At 36.4% G+C, this 21,375-nt stretch overlaps 1 protein-coding gene across 5 annotated transcripts in view; it reads right to left on the bottom strand.

Annotated features, from left to right (window-relative positions):
* Nucleotides 1–21,375, bottom strand: part of phtf (putative homeodomain transcription factor) — a 291,193-nt gene that overhangs the window by 160,344 nt on the left and 109,474 nt on the right. For all 5 annotated transcript variants that reach the window (XM_090407495.1, XM_090407494.1, XM_090407497.1 and 2 more), the window contains one exon: nt 17,039–17,892. In XM_090407495.1, coding sequence (XP_090263621.1) covers nt 17,039–17,892 — 854 coding nt within the window. The remainder of the gene's footprint in view (nt 1–17,038; nt 17,893–21,375) is intronic.

Raw genomic sequence — 21,375 nt, 5'->3', positions numbered from 1 at the left:
TAGCACTCAACAGGATAAAAGCCAAAAGGCTGCAGTAAGCGAATTGTGTTTGAAAGAAGCTCTTTTCATGAAGGAACAAAGTTGCAAACTCGGATGTCTTGTAATGTCTCAGAGACATCATCATCTAGCCAATTTCACATGAAGAAGAAGAATTACTGGAAAGCTTGAAGAAGGCTGCAGAATTACTGATATTGCCAGAGATTTTGGAGTAGATATTATATCCAGGCTCTGTGCAGCATTTCAAACCAATGGAATGAATGTGTTCCAGACGTTTGCTAAGAGGTTGCCCTCACTCTACTATGAAACACGAAGACAGATTTTTGGTTAAAACTTCAAAATGCAATCGATGCACCACAGCAAATCAACTCCTTTCAAGCATAGGTATGTGGATATCTCACAAACTGTGGCAAGAGATGACTGCGACAATAGTTCTATATGCCTGAAGGCCTGTAAGTCTGTCCCCCTTTATCCACAGTTCATTGTAGAGCATTTTCAGTGTTGTATCCATAAAAATTGGACAAGACACAAATGGGCTAATGTACTCTTTACAGATGAGAGTAATTTCAGTCTTTCCTCCAGTTCTAGATGACAGAAAGTGGTAGGTACTGCTTACAATCGGGAGAATATTCTTGGAAGCGGTAGATATGGTGATGCTGGGATCACGGTGTGGAGTGGCATTATGCTTAATGGATGCACCGAGCTACGAGTGCTTGGACTTGGAAAAAGGGACTATGACTGGTGAACGGTACTGAAATGAAGAATTCATTTTTATGGATGACAGTGCTACACCACATTGTACACAAGTAGTGAAGATACTTCTGGAAACTAAGGATATTAATTGAGTGGCTAGCATGTTCCTCAGATCTCAAACCCCATAGAACACATTTGGGATGCAATAGGAACATGAATTCCTGCTCAAAATTCCCCTCCAGAAAACAAAGGCCTTATCCTTGCTCCAAAGGAGAAGTGGATTAGTTTGCCTCAAAAACTCCTGAATCACTTAGTGCTAAGCATGGTATGACATTGTGATAGCTGCATCATATTTCAGGGCGGACATATATTCCATACTAAAATGTCTCTCTGCATAGTTTTCTGTAAACAGTGTATGTTAATTTCTAATAACTACGTCCTTATGCCTGCATTTAACTATAATCATGAAAATTTTACATATACAGGTAAAAATGTAACTTCGTCCTTACCTTTTGGACTCCAGCATAATAGGCTTAAGAAAAAACTAGAATTAAGTAATAAACTGTGACATCCTTATTCATTTAATGAACACTGAACCCTGCACTTACAAACATTTTGCAATGCATGGAACTTACAAATATTTTACGATGTGCAACAATAATTTAATATGATAATTACTTTCCTTTTTTATGCCATATCAAACATCTTCAGTTCAGAAGATGTTCCACATTACCAGTGGACATGTATTTCAAGGGAAAAAAAATATACTGTTCTATTTTTTATTACCCTTGAAACATGAAAAACAAACAGAGACATAGTGATTTTGAAAGCGCTAAAAGGTAAACAAAAAATTAGTTTATCAATGGAGTCAAAATTGGACATTCAGCAATTAACATTTAATAAAATTTAATTAAATAGCATTTAACAATTTAGTAATCTGAAAATCACAAATTGTTTGTTTCAAATAGTCATGTTTATAACATCAATTGTTTTAAGAGTTGTGAAATTTTAAAAGAATAAAAAAAAATTGTGATCATACTTTATATTTGGAGTGCAAGCTCTGTTCAGTCCATAAAAAATTAAATATCATCATCAAAGAAATGGGATGCCGTTTAAAAATTTGAATTAAGAATCAAAATAGAAACAACCAAAACTTAATTTTTCTACAATAAACTTATTGTAAAGTATTAAAATATACATCCAAAAATGCTTATTGTAAAAATACGTAACACTTTCATTTCATTTCACTTCATTAATGCAAAAAATAACTTTATATCAGTCATCTACTAAGAGTTATTACATAGACTGCACTTTATTTCTTTTAATGAAGGAATCTTTTTATTCGGATAATTTATTTCAGAAATGCAATAGGAAATTTAATAATATATCTTATGAAAAAATAAATTCAACTAATGAACATTCAATTTACAAACACATGATATTTGTTGGGGGTTTGCTTATACTTGCTGCTTTGACAGATTCATGTCAAGCACCACATCATTAAGCTCAAGCTCACTTTGTTTAATTAGGTGAGATTCTTGACTACCCTGTATAATGTTGCTTGAATCAGAAAACATTGATGGACCTTATATTCAGATTTTTTTTTTTAATCAAGACTAATAATTGCCTTTGAACACCTGTACAATAGATGTAAACATTGTGTGGAGTTGGAGGGAGATTATTTTGAATGTGTAATTGACAATTCCAAATATAGTTGTTCGTTGTTTTGATATAATAATTGTTGTTTCAATACTTAATAGGCACACTGCAAATTACTGATACCAAATGGGCTGCAGAGGTTCACACTGGAGAGGTCACAATTTGTAAAGGATCATGTGCAATATTTACATGCATGGCTTAGAAAAGAAGATTATTATTACTTTAAATTCTTGACCTTTATTTAAACCTTAGCTTACCAGCAAAGCTGTTCATCATAAGAATTGGGCATATCACAAATGACTTTCATTGAAATCTCCATCTTCTTTTCTGTTTATACCAAACTCAAAATAGGCAAGCAAACTATTAACATATCCAAAACTGATTCCAAACAGGATAAAAGCAAGAAACTTGCATCAGGTCCACATGACAGTCATGCTTTCTGATCTCTTATCAAAGCTATTTGGCCATAAATTTTGTGCAATCTTACTTCTTTGTACTCAAGTGGTTCTGTTGTATCTTTACTCACCAAAAAGCTTTTTTATCCCTGGCTTCTTACTTTTCTTTCAATTTGCATTCAGAGACTTCAAATATATGCCATTCAAAATCTTAGAACCATTTAGAAATTAGAAAAATCTTGTTCGAGCTGTATATACTTAGTCTCTTGGTCCTTATGACATTTCACTCATTGTCATCTGCCTTTGGAAAGACACTGGGAAAAATATGGAGATTCACAAAGAGTCATTCTTATTATCTTTAAGCATTTGCTCGTGTTTGGTATAAAGCCTACTGAAGTAAGCTCCCATCCAATGGTTTGTTTTCTGCAACTGGCTTGCTAGCTTTCTCTCTGGTCACATATTGCTTGTAATGATGGATAGATCTTTATTCTCAAAGTTTGCAATTAATGCTGGGATCCCATAATAGTCTAATTACTCAAAGATGAGATATATGAATCAATAGTCTTCTTCTGTTGACTGCAAATCCAGTACATACTTTTGCTGAGGACACTACTCTTTTTCATTTATCAAACCATATGCACACTAAGACTGGAAGAAAACAATTTTGCATGTGTATGAGAAAAATAAGAGAGGATCAAGTTTTACTTGTATTGAAATTAACAGTGTTATTGTGAAAATTTCAGAATATATTCTATAACCCATAAATTCTAAGAAATTTTTCAATAGAGTTCTGATAACACTTTTAATTTCAATACAAGTAAAACTCGATCCTCTCCTATTTTACACACACACACACACACACACACACACACACACACACACACACACACACACACACACACACACACACACAAAATTCTTTTTTTCCAGTCTTACTTTTGACAATGCCTCAATCACTGAACAAGATCCAATTTCTCTACTTGAGTGATTACTCTAACCTCCAATCTCTCTCTCTTGCCATAAGTATACTGCATGTATCATCACCTCAGCATTCAAGAAATTTGGTTTTCTTTTTCATTCATGACATTATTTTACCTGCCCTATTATACAAATCATAAATTCATCAATCACTGATTACTCTTCTCGCATTTGAAGTGGTGCCACTAAAGGATCCCCAAAAATACATGATTCAGCAACAAAGTGGGCAATTGGGTTGATTAATGCCCCATTCTCACAAAATCATTCCATTTTCTTTCAGAACATACTTGGGATGTAGGAGGAGACCTCCATGTAGCCTTTTAAGGAATGTGGAGAACTGACCTAGGCTTCTAACCTAATGTTCAATTCCCATCTTCTTTTGGTGCATCATGTAAGAAGGTATCTTACCTGGATACTGAACAAATGAGGGTGGGCTGGCTGGGATTGGGTCGACTAAATAGGTTTAAAATAGGTTATTGGCTTAAACCAAAAGACAATAGTACAAAATGATAGAATTTCATTGCTTGATTAAACAAGCCAGACAACAGATATGAGTTTTGCAAAAGTGGCAACATCATATTAAAAATGAAGATATTAGGAAGGAACTTAACATTATTAGCATTCAAGAACGTGTGAGCAGAGCTAGATGGTATGGTTACTTAAACAGAATGGAAGAGTTTCGAAAGATTAGCAAAACAGGTATGTGTGAAGACAAGATTGACAAGAAAAAGACCTAATATGTAAACTGATACAGCCAGAAGTACCTTAGAAGACCAAAATACAAAATCTGACCACATTGGAGTCCTGGCAGATAAAATAATTCGGAGGAAAATTGTTAATAATAATGCAAATTTTACATGCAGTACTACAATATCCTATATACCCCTTGAGAGCTAATATCAGAAATGTAATGTTCATCAAAATTAGCACCAGTAATTTCCCCATTCTGTCCTCTAAATCTGTTAAAATGTGCAGCAGCACCTATTTAAAAATTCTTCAACTCCAAACTTACAGAACAAATTTTTATTACTCTTTACACATTCCTCCTCCACCCCCCAATGTCTTCTGGAACAGGATTACTTCTTATTTTTTTCTCGTATAAAGTCTTCAAATCCAATGTTGACTGGTTTCTTCTTTCTCCTTTATTTTTTTGTTCATTCACTCATTCAGTCAATGCTTGTGACACAGACAAGTAGAAATGCTTATGTGTTGGCAGTTCATGTTAATTTAACGGTATTAATTTTTGCAACTCAAGAATATATTTATTTAACTTATTTTCTGATATTCTGCTGGAATTATATCTAGCATCTTTGGAGCACAAAATCAGTTTGTTGTAATACATGAACAGCAGCAATTTAGTTAACAGTGAGACCAGTTAAAAAGTAACTAATGTCCTAATTTACATAAAAAGAGGAATAATTTGGATAAAAAGAGAAAAAAAACAAATAAGTATTAATTTGATCTTAAAATCACCATCTCCTAGATTTTTGGTAAATTAATACAGCCATACTTGCTGAGGTTTAGGGAATGTTTTAAAGCTGCTGCTGCTGATTCCAAAAACAATCTCACCACTTATGACTTCTATGTAGCACTTTGGTTTTTTCAATTTGATCCTGTGTAAAGGCATATCCAAGACATGGTCTACTAGTCCTGACTTCCATAATGATAGTGCCGAATGTATTTTTTATGTTCTCCAAGACAACAGTCCTTACTGTATAGTAAGCCAGGTCACAAGTACAGGGCACTTCATACACTCCTGAATGTGATAAAGGAGAGAGAGTTTTTCCTTAGTTAAAAGGATGAGAGTTGCTAATTTGATACATGGTTTAAATGTGGTGCAGAGCTAATATTATTATTATTATTATTATTATTACTACTACTACTACGGGCTACTCCAGGAGTCCTTAGACTCATCGAGGGAGGCCCTAAACATCATGTTCACACAACTGTTCAACATTCTCACAGTATCTATCATAGCTTGCCTTGAACTCGCTCACTGTCATAGCACCCACAACAGACTCTGGCAGCTTATTCCACTCATTTACCACTCTAAAAGTAAAGAACCCAGCTCTAAAACCCCTGCTAACCACGCTCTTGCCCAGCTTCCATGGGTGTCCCCTAGTTCTCCCACCACCAGTCCTGATCTCAAAAATATCATCTGAATTAATCCTATAGAATCCTTTTAGCAATTTGAATGTCTCAATCATATCTCCCCTTTTCCGCCTATCAACTAGTTTCTGCAACCCACAAATCTTCAACCTGTTCTCATATGGTTCATTCCATAGACCTGCTATCATCTTAGTCACTCGCCTCTGGATCCTCTCCGCCTCCTCCCCATCAAGAAGGAACCGAGGTGACCAAATCTGGGCACAGTAGTCGAGATGAGGTCTTATCAGGGCTCGGTAATATTTATTAAGCACTTTAGATATCTTTTCTGATGTGCCTCAAATGCATAGGATGGTAACAGTTTCGCTGTAGTCTTGTATTAGAAGAGGATTTCTGGGGAGCATTTAGTATTTTGTCTATTCTTTGAGGATTATAGTCGCTGGCTAAAAAACTGTGATGCATGTTAGTGAGAGTGGTAAGAGCATTATTATCATCAGAACAGACAGCTCTAGCTCTGTGACTTAGTGTTTTAAGGGTGCCATATTACTGAGCTGGATGATGGAATGATCATGCAACTATCTTTCAGCATTTGTAAGTTTTCTACAAATAGAAAAAGATAAAACCATTAGGAGGGCATGTGACTAGTATATCTAGGAAGGGCAGACAATCGTTAGCTTTCTGTTCCATTGTGAAGTGGGTTTCAGGGTGTGGCTATTTTAATGCACCAAAAATGTATCTAATGTGGCCAAATGGCAAACATACACTGCTCAAAAAAATTAGAGGATATTTTAGTTTCTGTCAGATAATTATAAATTTCTGCAAATAATTATAACTATTGGGTACTTTATACATGCATAAACATTTCTTACTTATGGATAGGGTGTAATTGATGGGATATTGTTTAAATAATTGATATTTAATACAAATTTAACAAATTATACATTTTAGCCTGAAAATTTTAACAAGAACACCCAAAAACGCTTTTGTTAATTTTTAATAGGGCATATGGTCTCCATTAACAGTCAAAACAGCGGTACATCTTGATTGTATGGATCGGATAGGATGATCAAATAGTTCTTGTGGGATATTTACCCACTCTTCTATGAGAGCAAATTCGAGCTCTTGAAGTGATCGTTTCAATGTCTTAATATGATTTTTTATGCAGTTGCATGTTTACACTGTTGAATATTAAGAATATTTTAAAATACATATGTTACATTTGTAAATTATTTTTATAACTTTATAATTTACAAGAAAACCAAAATATCCCCTAATTGTTTTGAGCAATGTATTAACATAGCACAGCCAAACCACTGGTTTGAGAGGGGATGTATTTATTGCTTGTTTTTCTAAATGTTCTTGTAGAAATTAGCTAAATGGGGAGAAAAAGGAAAGGGGCCCCATAGTTGTTTTTATATATTTTTCATTTCCCCATGAAATAACCAGCATGCATGTCTGGGGGGGGGGGGTGTACTTTAGCAAATGAAGGGTCTCAATAAGGGTCAAAGCTGTATAATTCAGAGGAAACCTCCACATAGCCATTAAAGGAATGTGGATACTGAACGAACGAGGATGGGCTGGCGATTTGAAATTTAGCCAACCAAATTGTATTCTTATTAGCTTAAACCAATATACAAAATGATGGTACAACAGGTAAAATTTCATGCGGGCTGGGGTGTCGCCAAGTTAAACAAGGTCCCCGTTGTTGTCGCCAGAGAACCAGAGCAAACAGCGAAAAGTCAGTTTCTGGAACAAATCTGAAAGCACACCCCAACTCAACATCACCAGAGTTAAAGATCGGTACTATCAACATAAGAAGAATGAATGGCAAAGAAATGGAGCTAGATGAGGAATTATATAAGTACCAGATCGACATAATAGGGGTGACTGAAACAAAAAAGACAAAACCTGGTGAGAACTTTCTGAACAATAAATACAAAATGTTATATTCAGGAAATTACAATCAAGGAAAAGAAGGAGTAGCCATAGTACTCAACACAAACTATGAGGCTAATCTTCTTGAATGGCAGGCAGTCTCAAGTAGAGTAATGTGGGCAAATATCAGAATGGGGAATTGGACAATGAGACTTATTTGTGCCTATGGTCGAACAGAAGGTTCTACTAAGGTAGAAGTGGAGGAATTTTTTGAGGCTTTAGAGAAAGCAACTGACACAATGAAAAAGGAAAAGTTGGTCCTTGTTGGGGATCTAAATAGCAGAGTAGGAAATAATTGTCAGAAATACAAAAATTTTGTGGGAAAATTTGGAGAAAAGAGCAAAGTTAATAACAATGGCAAATACCTGTTGGATTTCTGCTCAGGACATGGACTGGTTATTACTAACACCATGTTCCAACATAAAAATGTGCACAAATTCACATGGAGAGAAGAGGCAAGTAATAAGCAAAGTTTCATTGACTATGTTATTGTTGATAGTGATGTTTTCTCCCTGGTGCAGGACACCAGAGTGTACAGAGGATTTGAAATTGGAAGCGATCACTAATTAGTCTTGAGCAGGATAAAACTGAATTTCGTATTGAAAAGAATAACATGTAAGAAAGTTTTAAAGTGAATAAAAGTTGAGCAGCTCTCAGATGTGAACTGTAGACTAAAATACACAAAGATTATTGAAAAAAAAAACGAAAGAGTTTGAGAACAGGAACCAAACCTTGGAGATTCAGTGGCAAGCCTTGAAGAAAGTTGTTGAGTTGGGGTGTGCTGGAAAACCCTGATTGATTCAGCCAGAGAGGCATGTGGTGAGGTTGTCGCATGGATAGAAAAATCAGAACTCCATGATGGACACAGGAAGTCAAAGAGGCAGTGAAGGAAAAGAAGAAGAAAGCATATCAAAAGTTCATGGCAAATAAGTCAGCTTGTGCTCTTAGAGAATACAGAGGCAAATGTAAGAAAGCTAAACAGTGTGTAAAACTAGCTAAACAAAAGTCATGGGAGGACTTTGGCAAGAACATAGAAAATAAATATCAAGAATGTGGAAAGATATTATGGAGGTTGTTGAAGAAGCTTAGAAATGGAGGAAAGAGTGCTGTAAAAGGAGTTAGAGATGATAAATGTTACATGAAAACAGGAGAAAAAGATATCCTTGAAGTATGGAGTAATTACTTCGAAAAATTGGTAAATGAAACAAGCAGCGATAGCAGAGTGGTAAAAAACACTCAACAGGCATACAGTCAGGAATACATACCTGAAGTAGAAAAAGCCATCCAAGGCTCGAAATGTGGAAAGGCAGCAGGAGTAGATGATATTCGACCAGAAATGCTGAAATATGGTGGTATAAAAGTTTTACAGTGGCTGCACTGCATAGTTCAGAAAGCCTGGACAGAGGAACGAATTCCCGATGATTGGAGCAGAGCTCTAATAGTACCCGTATATAAAAAGGGAAATAAAACTGAATGTGAAAATTACAGAGGTATTTCCTGCTACTGAGTGTCCCTGGCAAGATCTATGCAAGCATACATGAGAAACGGTTGAGAAGAATTGAGGAAGAAAAGCTTGGTGAAGAACAAGCTGGATTCAGGCCAAACAGAGGCTGTCAGGATCAGATCTTCACTTTATGACAAATAGTTGAGAAAGCATGGGAATATAACAAAGATCTGTATTTTGTAGTTTTGTAGATCTGGAAAAGGCATATGACAAGGTGCCAAGAGAGTAGTTATTCAATACGCTACAGTTATATGGTGTCAATGGGGCATTATATCAAGCAATACTTAGTCTTTATTTGAGTTGTAAGTCAGCAGTTAGAATTGAAGGAAGTAAAGGAAGGTGGTTTAATGTTAAATCTGGTGTGAGACAAGGATGTACATAATCCCCTCTGTTATTCATTGTCTATATGGATCACATTATGAAGGAAAGTGGTATTAAATATGATATCATAATTGGAGATCTGAATGTCAGCTCTTTGCTTTATGCGGACGATGTTATACTTCTAAATAAATCCGCTACAAGTTTACAAGAGTCCCTGACTCAACTGAATAACTGTTGTAATAGATATGGTATGAAGGTCAGCATTAAAAAGACAAAGACAATGGAAATAGGTAGAATTGTTGAAAATGTCAATTGTGTTGTGAATGGGAAACCTGTGGAACAAGTAAAACATTTCAGCTACTCAGGCACAATTTTTAGTGAAGACAGTAAATTAAATATGGAAATAAACAACAGAATCAATGAAGCTGGTATGGTGGGAAGTCAACTGAATAAATTTATATGGAATAAGAGAGAAATTAGCCAAAACACTAAATTAGCTGTATACAAGACAGTGTTCAAGCCAATTTTAACTGATGGATCTGAGAGCTAGGTCAGAAGTAAAAGACTTGACCAAAGACTAGAGACTGCAGACATGAGAGTCCTGAGAAAGATTAGAGGCATGAACAGATGGCATCAATGGACATATCATATTAAAAACGAGGATATTAGGAAAGAACTTGACATTGTCAGCATCCAGGAATGCAATTGCAGAGCTAATCTCAGGTGGTATGGTCACTTAAACAGAATAGGAGAAGAAAAATTAGCAAAAGAAGTGTTCTCTGCCTGGTTGGCAGGAAATCCAAGATATACGTGGATTGATACTGTACAATGCACCTTAGACAATAGAAATATAAGATCTGATAATGATAATATTGGGGTCTTGACAAGTAACAGACTGATTTGGAGAAAAATTGTAGATAGGAAGTTAGTAATGATGTAAATTTTTCATATAGTATTATCATATCCTGTACACTTCTTGAGGGTACATGTCAGGAATTTGATGATGATGGTAAATATTGATTATATTAAAATATAATAATATTAATATTAAATTTAATATTAAAACTAATTATTAGATCTGAACTTTTTTAAAATATGGCTGTCAATTCAATGTTAGTAAATATAAACTTTGGTATGATGAGATATCCAATGTTATATATTACTGGGTTTATGCTAAAAGAAACTTATGAGGCTAGAGATCTTGGAGTTTTGGTAGATGAAAAGCTAAAGTTGAGGTGCTTAATGGACAAAGCAATATAACTGAGAGGAGACCTCCACATAGCCTTTAAAGTAATGCGGAGAACCGATCAGGGCTTCTGATCTAATGTTCAATCCTCACCTCTTCATGGTGCACCTCATGGATACTGAACGAACGAGAATGGGCTGGCAATTTGGGATTTGGCTGACCAAATTGTATTCTTATTGGCTTAAACAAAAATAAAAAATGATGGTACAACATGACAGAATTTCATGCTGGCTGGAGCGTTGTCCAGTTAAACAAAGCCCCTGTGTTTTTCACCAGGGAACTAGGGCAAACAGTGAAATCAGCTACTAGAAAATCATAAACTCACCCCAACTCAACATCACCAGAGTTCAAGATAGGTACTATTAACATAAGAAACCTGAATGGCAAAGAAATGGAGGTAGCTGAGGAATTGGATAAGTACCAGATCAACATAATAGGGGTGACTGAAACAAAAAAGGCAAAAACTGGTGGGATCTTTCTGAGCAATAAATACAAAATGTTATATTCAGGCAATAACAATCAAGGAAAAGGAGGAGTTGACATAATATTCAACATTAAATAAGAGGCTAATTTTCTTGAATGGCAGGCAGTGTCAAGTAGAGTGATGTGGGCAAATATGAGAATGGGGAACTGGACAATGAGACTTATTTGTGCCTATGGTCCCACAGAAGGTTCTACTAAGGAAGAATTGGAGGAATTTTTTGACTCTCTAGAGAAAGCTACTGACAATATGAAAAAGAAAAAGTTGGTCCTTATTGGGGATCTAAATAGCAGAGTAGGAAGTGATTGTCAGACATACAAAAATGTTTGGGGAAAATATGGAGAAAAGGGCAAAGCTAATAATAATGGCAAATATCTGTTGGATTTCTGCTCAGGACATGGACTGGTTATTACTAACACCATGTTCCAACATAAAAATGTGCACAAATTCACATGGAGAGAAGAGGCAAGGAATAAGAAAAGTTTCATTGACTATGTTATTGTTGATAGTGATGTTTTCTCCCTTGTGCAAGACACTGGAGTGTACAGAGGATTTGAAATTGGAAGTGATCACAATTTAGTCTTGAGCAGGTTAAAATTGAATTTCATATTGAAAAGAAGAACATATAAGAAAGTTCTAAAGCAAATAAAAATTGAGCAGCTCTCAGATGTGAACTGTAGACTAAAATATACAAACATTATTTAAGAAAAAATGAAAGAGTTTGAGAACAGGAATCAATCCTTGAAGATTCAATGGCAAGCTCTGAAGAAAACACTTTGATTCAGCCAGAGAGGCATGGGGTGAGGTTGTCTGCAAGGATAGAAAAAGTAGAACTTCATGGTGGACACAGGAAACTTAAAGAGGCAGTGAAGGAAAAAAGTAAAGCATATCACAAGTTCCTGGCAAATAAGTCAGCTTGCATTTGAGACACATGTAAGAAAGCTAAACACTGAGTAAAACTAGCTACACAAAAGTCATGGGAAGACTTCGGACTTCGGTAATAGAAAATAAATATCAAGAAGGTGGGAAGATATTCTGGAGGTTGTTGAAGCTCAGAAATGGAGGAAAGAGTGCTGTAAATGGAATTTGAGATGATAAAGGTGACATGAAAACAGGTGAAAAAGACATCCTTGAGGTATGGAGTAATTACTTTGAAAAACTGTTAAATGGAACAAGTGATGACAGCACAGTGGTAAAAAACACTGACCAGGAATGCAGTGAGGAATACCTATCCATACTTGAAGTAGAAAATGCCATCAAAAGCCTGAAACGTGGATAGGCAGCAGGGTTAGATGATATTTGACCAGAAATGCTTAAATATGGAGATATAACAGTCTTACAGTGGCTGCACTTCATATTCAGAAGGCCTGGTCAGAGGGATAAATTCCAGATGATTGGAGTAGAGCTTTAATAGTACTCATATATAAAAAAGGGAAATAAATCTGAATGCCAGAATTAGAGAGGTATTTCTCTACTGAGTGTTCCTGGTAAGAAATATGCAAGCATAAATTAGAAACGTTTGGTAAGGATTGTGAAAGGGAAGCTTGGTGAAGAACAAGCTGGATTCAGGCCAAATAGAGGCTGTCAGGATCAGATTTCACTTCATCACAGATAGTTGAGAAATCATGGGAACATAACAAAGATCTGTATTTAAGTTTTGTAGATCTGGGAAAGGCATATGACAAGGTGCCAAGAGAGAGAAACTATTTGAAACGCTACAGTTATATGGTGTCAATGGGCATTATATCAAGCAATACTTAGTCTTTATTTGAGTTGTATGTCAGCAGTTAGAATTGAAGGAAGTACAAGAAGGTGGTTTAATGTTAAATCTGGTGTCAGATAAGGATGTAAATTATCCCCTCTGTTATTCATTATCTATATGGATCATGTTATGAAGGAAAGTGATATTAAACCTGATATCAAAATTGGAGATAATAATCTCAGCTCTTTGCTTTATGCGGATGATGTTTATACTTCTAAATAAATCCGCTACAAGTCTGCAAGATTCCCTGACTAAAGTGAATAACTGTTGTAATAGATATGGTATGAAGGTCAGCATTAAAAAGACAAAGACAATGAAAATAGGCAGAAACATTGAAAATATCAACTGCATTGTGAATGGAGAACCTATAGAATAAGTAAAACATTTCAGCTACTTAGGCACAATTTTTAGTGAAGACAGTAAATTAAATATGGAAATAGACAACAGAATCAGCAAAGCTGGTACGGTGGGAAGTCAATTGAATAAATTTATATGGAATAAGAGAGAAATTAGCCAAAACACTATATTAGCTGCATACAAGACAGTATTCAAACCAATTTTCATTTGGATCTGAGAGCTAGGTCAGAAGTAAAACACTTGACCAAAGACTACAGACTGCAGATATGAGAGTCCTGAGAAAGATAGGGGCATGATCAGATGGCATCAATGGCAATATCATATTAAAAATGAGGATATTAGGAAAGAACTTGACATTGTCAGCATCCAGGAATGCGTTAGCAGAGCTGATCTCAGGTGGTATGGTCACTTAAACAGAATAGGCGAGGAAAGATTAGCAAAACAAACGTTCTCTTCCAGGTTGGCAGGAAAATGACCCAGAGGAAGACCAAGATATAGGTGGATTGATATGGTACAATGTGCCTTAGACCATAGAAATATAAGATCTGATAATGATAATATTGGGGTCTTGACAAGTAACAGACTGATTTGGAGAAAAATTGTAGATAGGAAGTTAGTAATGATGTAAATTTTTCATGTAGTACTATCATATCCTGTACACCCCTTGAGGATATATATCAGGAATTTGATGATGAAAGCTCAAGTTCAAGGGCCATATAGAAAAAATTGCAAATACTGTCTCAGAGGATAATTGCAATGCTAAAATGAACCTTGATATGTAAGAATAAGGAAGTCATTTTGCCTCTTTACAAAGCCTTAGTACAACCTTACTTGGACTATCATGCACAGGTCTGATCTCTTGGTTTCTGTGGCAATACTTATACTGTGGAGAGAGTACAAATGAAAGTGCTAAAGGTGATATCAGGAATGTGGAATACAGATTATGAAGACAAATTAAGAATTTATAGGCTGCAGACACTAGTCAAAAGAAGAGAGAGGGGTGATATGAATGAGACTTACAAATTTCTGAAAGGGTCACACAGGATACGAGTAGAAAGAATTTTTCCTTTTATGGAGAGAAAGAATGAGAGGGCATTCTTGGAAGTTGAGAATGAAGGATGTTAAGAAGGAGGTGAGAGCTAGATTTTTCACTCATAGAGTGGTGTGTAATTATAAAGGATTGCCATTGGGGGTGGTGAGTCAGGTAGCGTGAATGAATTTAAGAACAGCCATGACAGCTGGTACAGTAATGTGGCCTCCCTTAATGAGTCTCTACCTCCCTGGAGGTCTCTCGTAATAATAATAATAATAATAATAATATATGACTTTGAATACACAACTATATAAAATCTCATGTTAAAAAAGTTTTGGAACACACAAAAAAGGACCTGTTTGACTTTCTCAACAAAATCAACTCTCTACACTGTCCTGTCAGGTGTTTTCTTCCTCCAGGAGATTGACTACCATGTGTCTCCACCATGTCCTATTCTGCACCTCTCTGCTGCATTCCTCATATGAGAGATAGGTCCGGTTTTCTACACTACACAATCAATTTCACTCTAGAATTGGTTATCTTGAAAAAGATAACCAATTATCATTTCTGGACACTTTAATTAGGAAGCTTTCGAATGTGGTATCAACCTCTCAGCTTACCGCAACCCTACCAATACAGGACGTTATTTACATTTCACTTCCTGCCACCACATTTCTCAGAAACTTTGTACACATGCTGAAGAACCGTACCTCTCTCCTTACAACAGATCAACATGACCTCCAGGAAGAACTATCCCTGATATCGACCAACTTTACCATGAATGGATTTCCTCGAAGACTCATCCACAAGATACTTTTCTCTGAACCCCGATAAAGACAACGAGATGATATACGTTATATTTCTACCATCATCATTTCTTACTTAGGGACAGTTTCCAATAAGATTGCAAGACTCCTTAGACCACATAAAATAAGAGTGGCCTTTAAACCTACAGAGACGATTAGACAATTCTTAAGATCTCCAAAAGATAGCCATCCTTTCTCCAAATATGCTGGAGTTTATAACATACCCTGCTCGTGTGGCTTGAATTACATCGGCCAAACTTCAAGGAGCCTTGAAATTAGGCAAAAAGAACACATGGCTGACGTCAATAATAACAGAGAAGAAAAATCAGGATTAGCTTTTCATTTCTCAAGAACGAACCATACCATAGAGTGGAATAGAAGCACAATTCCTTACATAGAGGAGGACTTCTGCTCCCGAATTTTTAAAGAGGCCACAACAGTTGCCCGCTGCATACAAAGCCTTAACAGGAACCAAGGACTAATCTTACCCATGATCTGGAAGACCCTTATTAGACCTCTCAACCCAGAACTGAATTACAGTGCCAACTATAGTACGTTCCTAAATAATAACAAGTGAGATCATGCACGCTCTATGCATGTATTGTACGCGCTCTGTTCTTTGTTTAATATAATTGGAATCGGTTGATAATAGTTTGTAACACTTTTTTACTTTTTAGTGCCTTACATCAGTTATGTATCCTGAAGATGCCAACAGCCTTAGTTGGTGAAACTAGTTGGTATAACATAGTTGTTTATTATATGCACTTGATCAATATAATCCCATTAAAAGTCATTCCTATATAAAATCTCAGCAAGGATGGAAATGCAACAAAAATGTTGAATATGAATATTTTTATTGAAATGCTGTTGACTGTAAATATCATTCAATACTGCACTCACATATTGGATGAGATATGAAGGGGGGGAAAAATTTAAACAGGTTAGATGAAGTGTAACGATCATTCAAGCTGTTTTCTGCAAGAAATTCTACCAGATGAAAATTTTTTTTATTCAAGTTTTAACAGACTGAATTCGTTATTAAAATATTCTGATAAATATACATGTGAAAATACTTTAATATACAGAAATTTCAGTCAAGTTTCAGAAGCAATTTCAGTATATAAAGGTAAATAATTCAAAGGCACTAAAGCACAATAATGTACATCATTCTGCATTTTTAATCAGTGCATAATGTAAAATCATGCCCCAGAAGATGTGAAGCATACTAACATTTAGATTCTAACAGAAAGAGGGGAAGGAAAACTTACAAGCCAGAACAGTGTTTTTTTAGTGTTCTTCAACACAGAAGAAGACACTACCTGATAAATGCAAGCAGAAGATAATAGAGATAAAAATGATCTATGGAGAAGCTAGGAAGAAATCCAACTTTTGAAGGTGAAACACAGCTTTAGTACAGATGGAACTTACTTTTTTTTATTTTATTTATAATCTCATAAGTTTGAGTAATCTGTAGTATGTTAGTACCATGGATGGGTGAGAAGGAACTTGCTTACATATTTAGTTTGAGGAGCTTTAGATTGGCAGGTAACAGATTGATTTGGCAGAAAATTGTAGGTAGGAGGTTAGTAATGATGTAAATTTTTCATGTAGTACTATCATATCCTGTACATCCCTTGAGGGTAAATGTCAGGAATTTGATGATGATATATATAAAAATACTCAAAGAAATAAAGAATCCACCATCCATTGAATATACAGTATTTACAGTTAAAAGATTAAGATTAGCAAATAAGATAATAATTACCTTAGTTGGAGTATTTGGTGAGGTTGTATCAACTTCTGATTCACATGAACTATAGCAAGCTCTTTCAGTTAAATGCAGAGAAGTTGGTACACGTCTTGTACATCGTTTTTTGTCCTGGGAATATATTCCACCAATAGCGGGTCCATTTCTCTGCATATGAAGTACACCATGTTTATTTTCACTATGTGTTTCTAGGAGTGATGCTTTTAAATCACAAGAGGGCAATTTTCTTGGTGATGCTAGAAGTCCATCTTCTGAAAAACGTCGGTTTATATGTTCCAAATCTGTTAGCTGCTCACCTGACAAAATTTTTGGGCTTCTGCTGCCAATATCTGAGAATCTTCTCAGAAAACACTTTTCTTCAACATTCTGGCAGTTCATACAAGTTTCACGTTTACTCCGTAACTGATGTGATAAAGCTGAATGAGGAATATTTGATAAATGGTTCTTCCAAGTTTCAGGTGCTGGATTTGGGTGTTTTGCAACAAAATATTCTTCTCCAGAGCTGACATTGCCAGTGTCAACACTATCATTTCTAAATACAGGTGGCTTTTTGAAAAATCCCAATTCTTCTGGTTCATTTTCTATTCCCACTCTCAGATTTTCTTTACACAGGATGCAAAATTTATCTGCAGAACTATGAACAGAAGCTACATTCAAAGGTCCATCTGATAAATTATTATTTACATTATGCTGAAAATCCTGATATTTCAGAAGAGTACTTTGTGGAAGTACTTTTTTGTCAGGAGGAATTTCTTCTAATTGTTGTGCAAGGTCTAAGCTATCAAGTCCACTTTCTTCATCAGAATTTTTCTTTTTGTTATCCATATCTTTAATACAAGGTGCAGTTATATCTAAACAGAAAAATTTAGATTATCTCAAACACCACAAAATTAAATACTTTTACTCTGAAAAAAAAAATACTATAAAGATTTTGGAGGAAGAGCATTTATGATAATTGCTCTTTATATGCAATAATGTAAACTACTTAAGGAGTATTTTAATTAAAGGATTTCAAAATAAAATATTAAGATTTTGGATATCATTTGTGGTCATAGTGAAATATATTATCTAGCCTGTTAGTTCACTCAATGTACAAATGTACTATAGGTTTGGATGGATGGGATGAGTCAAGAGTGGAAGAGGACAGAGAGGTGTACAAAGAGAGAAAGCAAGAAGCCAAGAGAGTTGTGGCACAGGCGAAGGCCATGGCATATCAAGATCTGTATGATCAATTAGAAACAAAGGAAGGACAGAGAAAAATTTACCAACTAGCGAAATGTAGAAATAAAGCAGCTAAGGACATCTTACATGTGAGGCAGATCAAAGATGCTGAAGGAAGAGTATTATGGAGGGATGCGGACATAAGAAACAGATGGAAAATATACTTTGAGGGACTTTTGAATGAGGAAAATGCAAGAACTCACAGAGGAGATGGGCAGCCTTCTGAGGGGATGGTGCAGAACATCAGTAGAATGGAAGTGACGGAGGCCATGAAGAGGATGAGGAATGGAAAAGCGGTGGGCCCCAACAGAATTCCAGTGGAGGCATGGAAGGCACTGGGGGAAGAGGGAATTGACCTGCTGTGGGACCTGTTCATGAAAGTTTGCCAACAGGAAAATATACCCGAGGAATGGAGGGAGAGTACTCTTGTTCCCATCTACAAGGGTAAAGGGGATGCACAAGACTGTAAAAATTACAGAGGAATAAAGTTGATGTCCCACACAATGAAGATCCTAGAAAGGGTTCTTGATGGTAGATTGAGGGAGGTGGAGATTGCAAAGGAACAATTTGGCTTCATGCCTGGTAGATCAACAACAGATGCTATCTTTGGGTTACGACAGATGATGGAAAAATATCGAGAGAAACAAAGGGAGCTACATCTGGTATTTATTGATCTGGAGAAAGCATACGATAGAGTGCCAAGGCAAGAAGTCTGGAGGTGTCTGAGGGAGAAGAAGGTGCCGGAGAAATATGTCAGGTTGGTGCGGGAAATGTACAGAAATGTGAAGACAAGTGTTCGGACCTGTTTGGGACAGACAGAAAGTTTTCAAGTAACAGTTGGCTTACATCAAGGGTCAGCATTAAGTCCGTTTCTGTTTAATATTGTGATGGAGGTGGTAACAGAGGAGGTGAGAGAAGATGCACCTTGGACAATGTTGTATGCAGATGACATCTTGCTGTGTATAGATTCAAGAGAAGAAGCGGAAACTAAACTGGAAAGATGGAGAAAAGTACTGGAAGAGAGAGGTATGAGACTGAGCAGAAGTAAGACAGAGTATACAGGGTGTTCGGGATAAATTTGACAGTTTCGTAAGGAAAAAGAAAATCTTCTTTGTATCTATTAAATTTAATGAATTGACAAAAAAAACATTACAGGCAGAGTTAATTACAATACTATCAACAAGATTTACTCAAAATAACCACCATTAGCATCGATCACAGCTTCAATTCTGCTTCGGAACCTCGAACAAGCTGATGCTACAGTCTCCCTGGGAAGGGCCGCAAAAACTGTTTTAATTTTATCCATTAACTGGGCTTTTGTATTACTGGAAGTGCGATTGGTGTCTTTTTCAACTGCGCCCCATACAAAATAATCCATGGGGTTAAGGTCTGGGGAGTTTGGAGGCCAAACATTTGGACTGGTGAAGTCGTAGAAATTTTCAGACAACCATTTTTGACTTTTCCCAGAGGTGTGGCAAGGGGCCGAATCCTGCTGCCATACATACGGCCTACCATTGGCTACCCTTGTTATCCAGGGCTTGACTACAGTTAGCAACTCCACGAACAAAGCCCGAATTCCAATGCCAGGGTTCTTCAACACCTGTTCCTGCAGATTTGCGAGGAATTCTGCTGTACGAACGCAATCAGATCGTCTGCTAGGGATCTTTCTTCTTGCTACATCCTCGTAGTCACCATTGCAAGTCTCTAGTTCATGCCTGATTGTTTTTACTGTATTCAGGGAGCATTGGGCAGCAGTCGTAATATCCTTATTTTGATGGCGGGCACGAATCATCATGATACAAGTTATTCTCTTCCATGATTCAGGTGGGTTCCAGCTATCCATCCTTTCTGACATCTTGTATATGAATGAAGAAGGGTCCAAACTTTTAAATGAAGAGAAGTGTGTGTTAATACATGTAACTTACGGAAAAATATAATTAATTATAAATATGTCAAATTTATCCCGAACACCCTGTATGTGTTGCGCAGTGGGCGGTGGCCAGGAGACAGATCTGGAGCTGGAAGGAAATGTCATCAGGAAGGTGAGAGACTTTAGATACTTAGGTTCAACAGTGGAAGTGGGATGCAGGATACAAGCGGGTTGGAGGAACTGGAGGGAGATGGCTGGAGTGTTATGCGATAAGAAGGTGCCGATCAATCTGAAAGGCAAAATTTATAGGTCAGTAGTGAGGCCAGCTATGACATATGCTATAGAAACTGTGGCCCTAAGGAAAAATAACATCAGCAGGATGGAAGTAGCAGAGATGAGAATGCTTAGGTGGATGTGCGGTGTGACCAGAAAGGATCATCTGAGAAATGACTATGTCAGGGGAACAGTGAAAGTTACAAACTTAGGAGCGAAAATACAGGAGGCAAGGTTGAGATGGTTTGGTCATGTGATGAGGAGGGAGGACGAATATGTGGGAAGAAGGGTCATGCAGATGGATGTGCAAGGAAGGCGGAAGCATGGGCGGCCAAAGAAGAGATGGAGGGAGCTGGTAGAAGAGGACTTGAAGATAAAGAACTTGGATGTGGTGACAGCCCAAGACAGGAAGGTGTGGAGGAGACTCATAAGAAACAGTGACCCCACTTAAGTGGGAGAAGCTGTAGAAGAAGAAGAAGAAGAAGAAAAAAAAAGGGGAAGGAGGTAGATAGCCACAAAAGTTTGTACAATATATATGTGTGCATGAACACATACAAACTTTCTGAGTGTGATCTAAAAGTTTTCAGATTGTAATATAATTCAGAAATGCACTGAGAAAGAATGGTATAATTTCTCAGTTATGTATAAATCCTCTGCCATTGATATTGCATTTATCGACTTATGTTTAATACTGTCATTCCATGTTGATATAAACTTCAGATGAGCAAAGTGTTCGCATTGAATTTTGTAAAACAAGTGCTGATGTGAGATGCTGTAAAACAGCATTTGGGAATGAATGTTGTAATGGCAAAAGCATTTTCAAGGGTTTCATATTTAATAGTGACATTCAAGACAACCTATCAATCAAATTATACACATTGTATAAAAGATGACAAGGTGGTTATTGAAGTTCAAGAGGGGGGGGGGATGAGAAGACTAATGCATCTTGGCACAGAAGAAGCAAAATACA

Source organism: Typopeltis vanoorti, chromosome 17 (genome assembly GCF_054136105.1).
Source record: "Typopeltis vanoorti isolate ZY-2024b chromosome 17, IOZ_Tvanoo_1.0, whole genome shotgun sequence".
NCBI lineage: Eukaryota > Metazoa > Arthropoda > Arachnida > Uropygi > Thelyphonidae > Typopeltis > Typopeltis vanoorti.
Note: the sequence above shows the minus strand (reverse complement) of the source record. Positions and strands in the feature narration are given on the sequence as shown.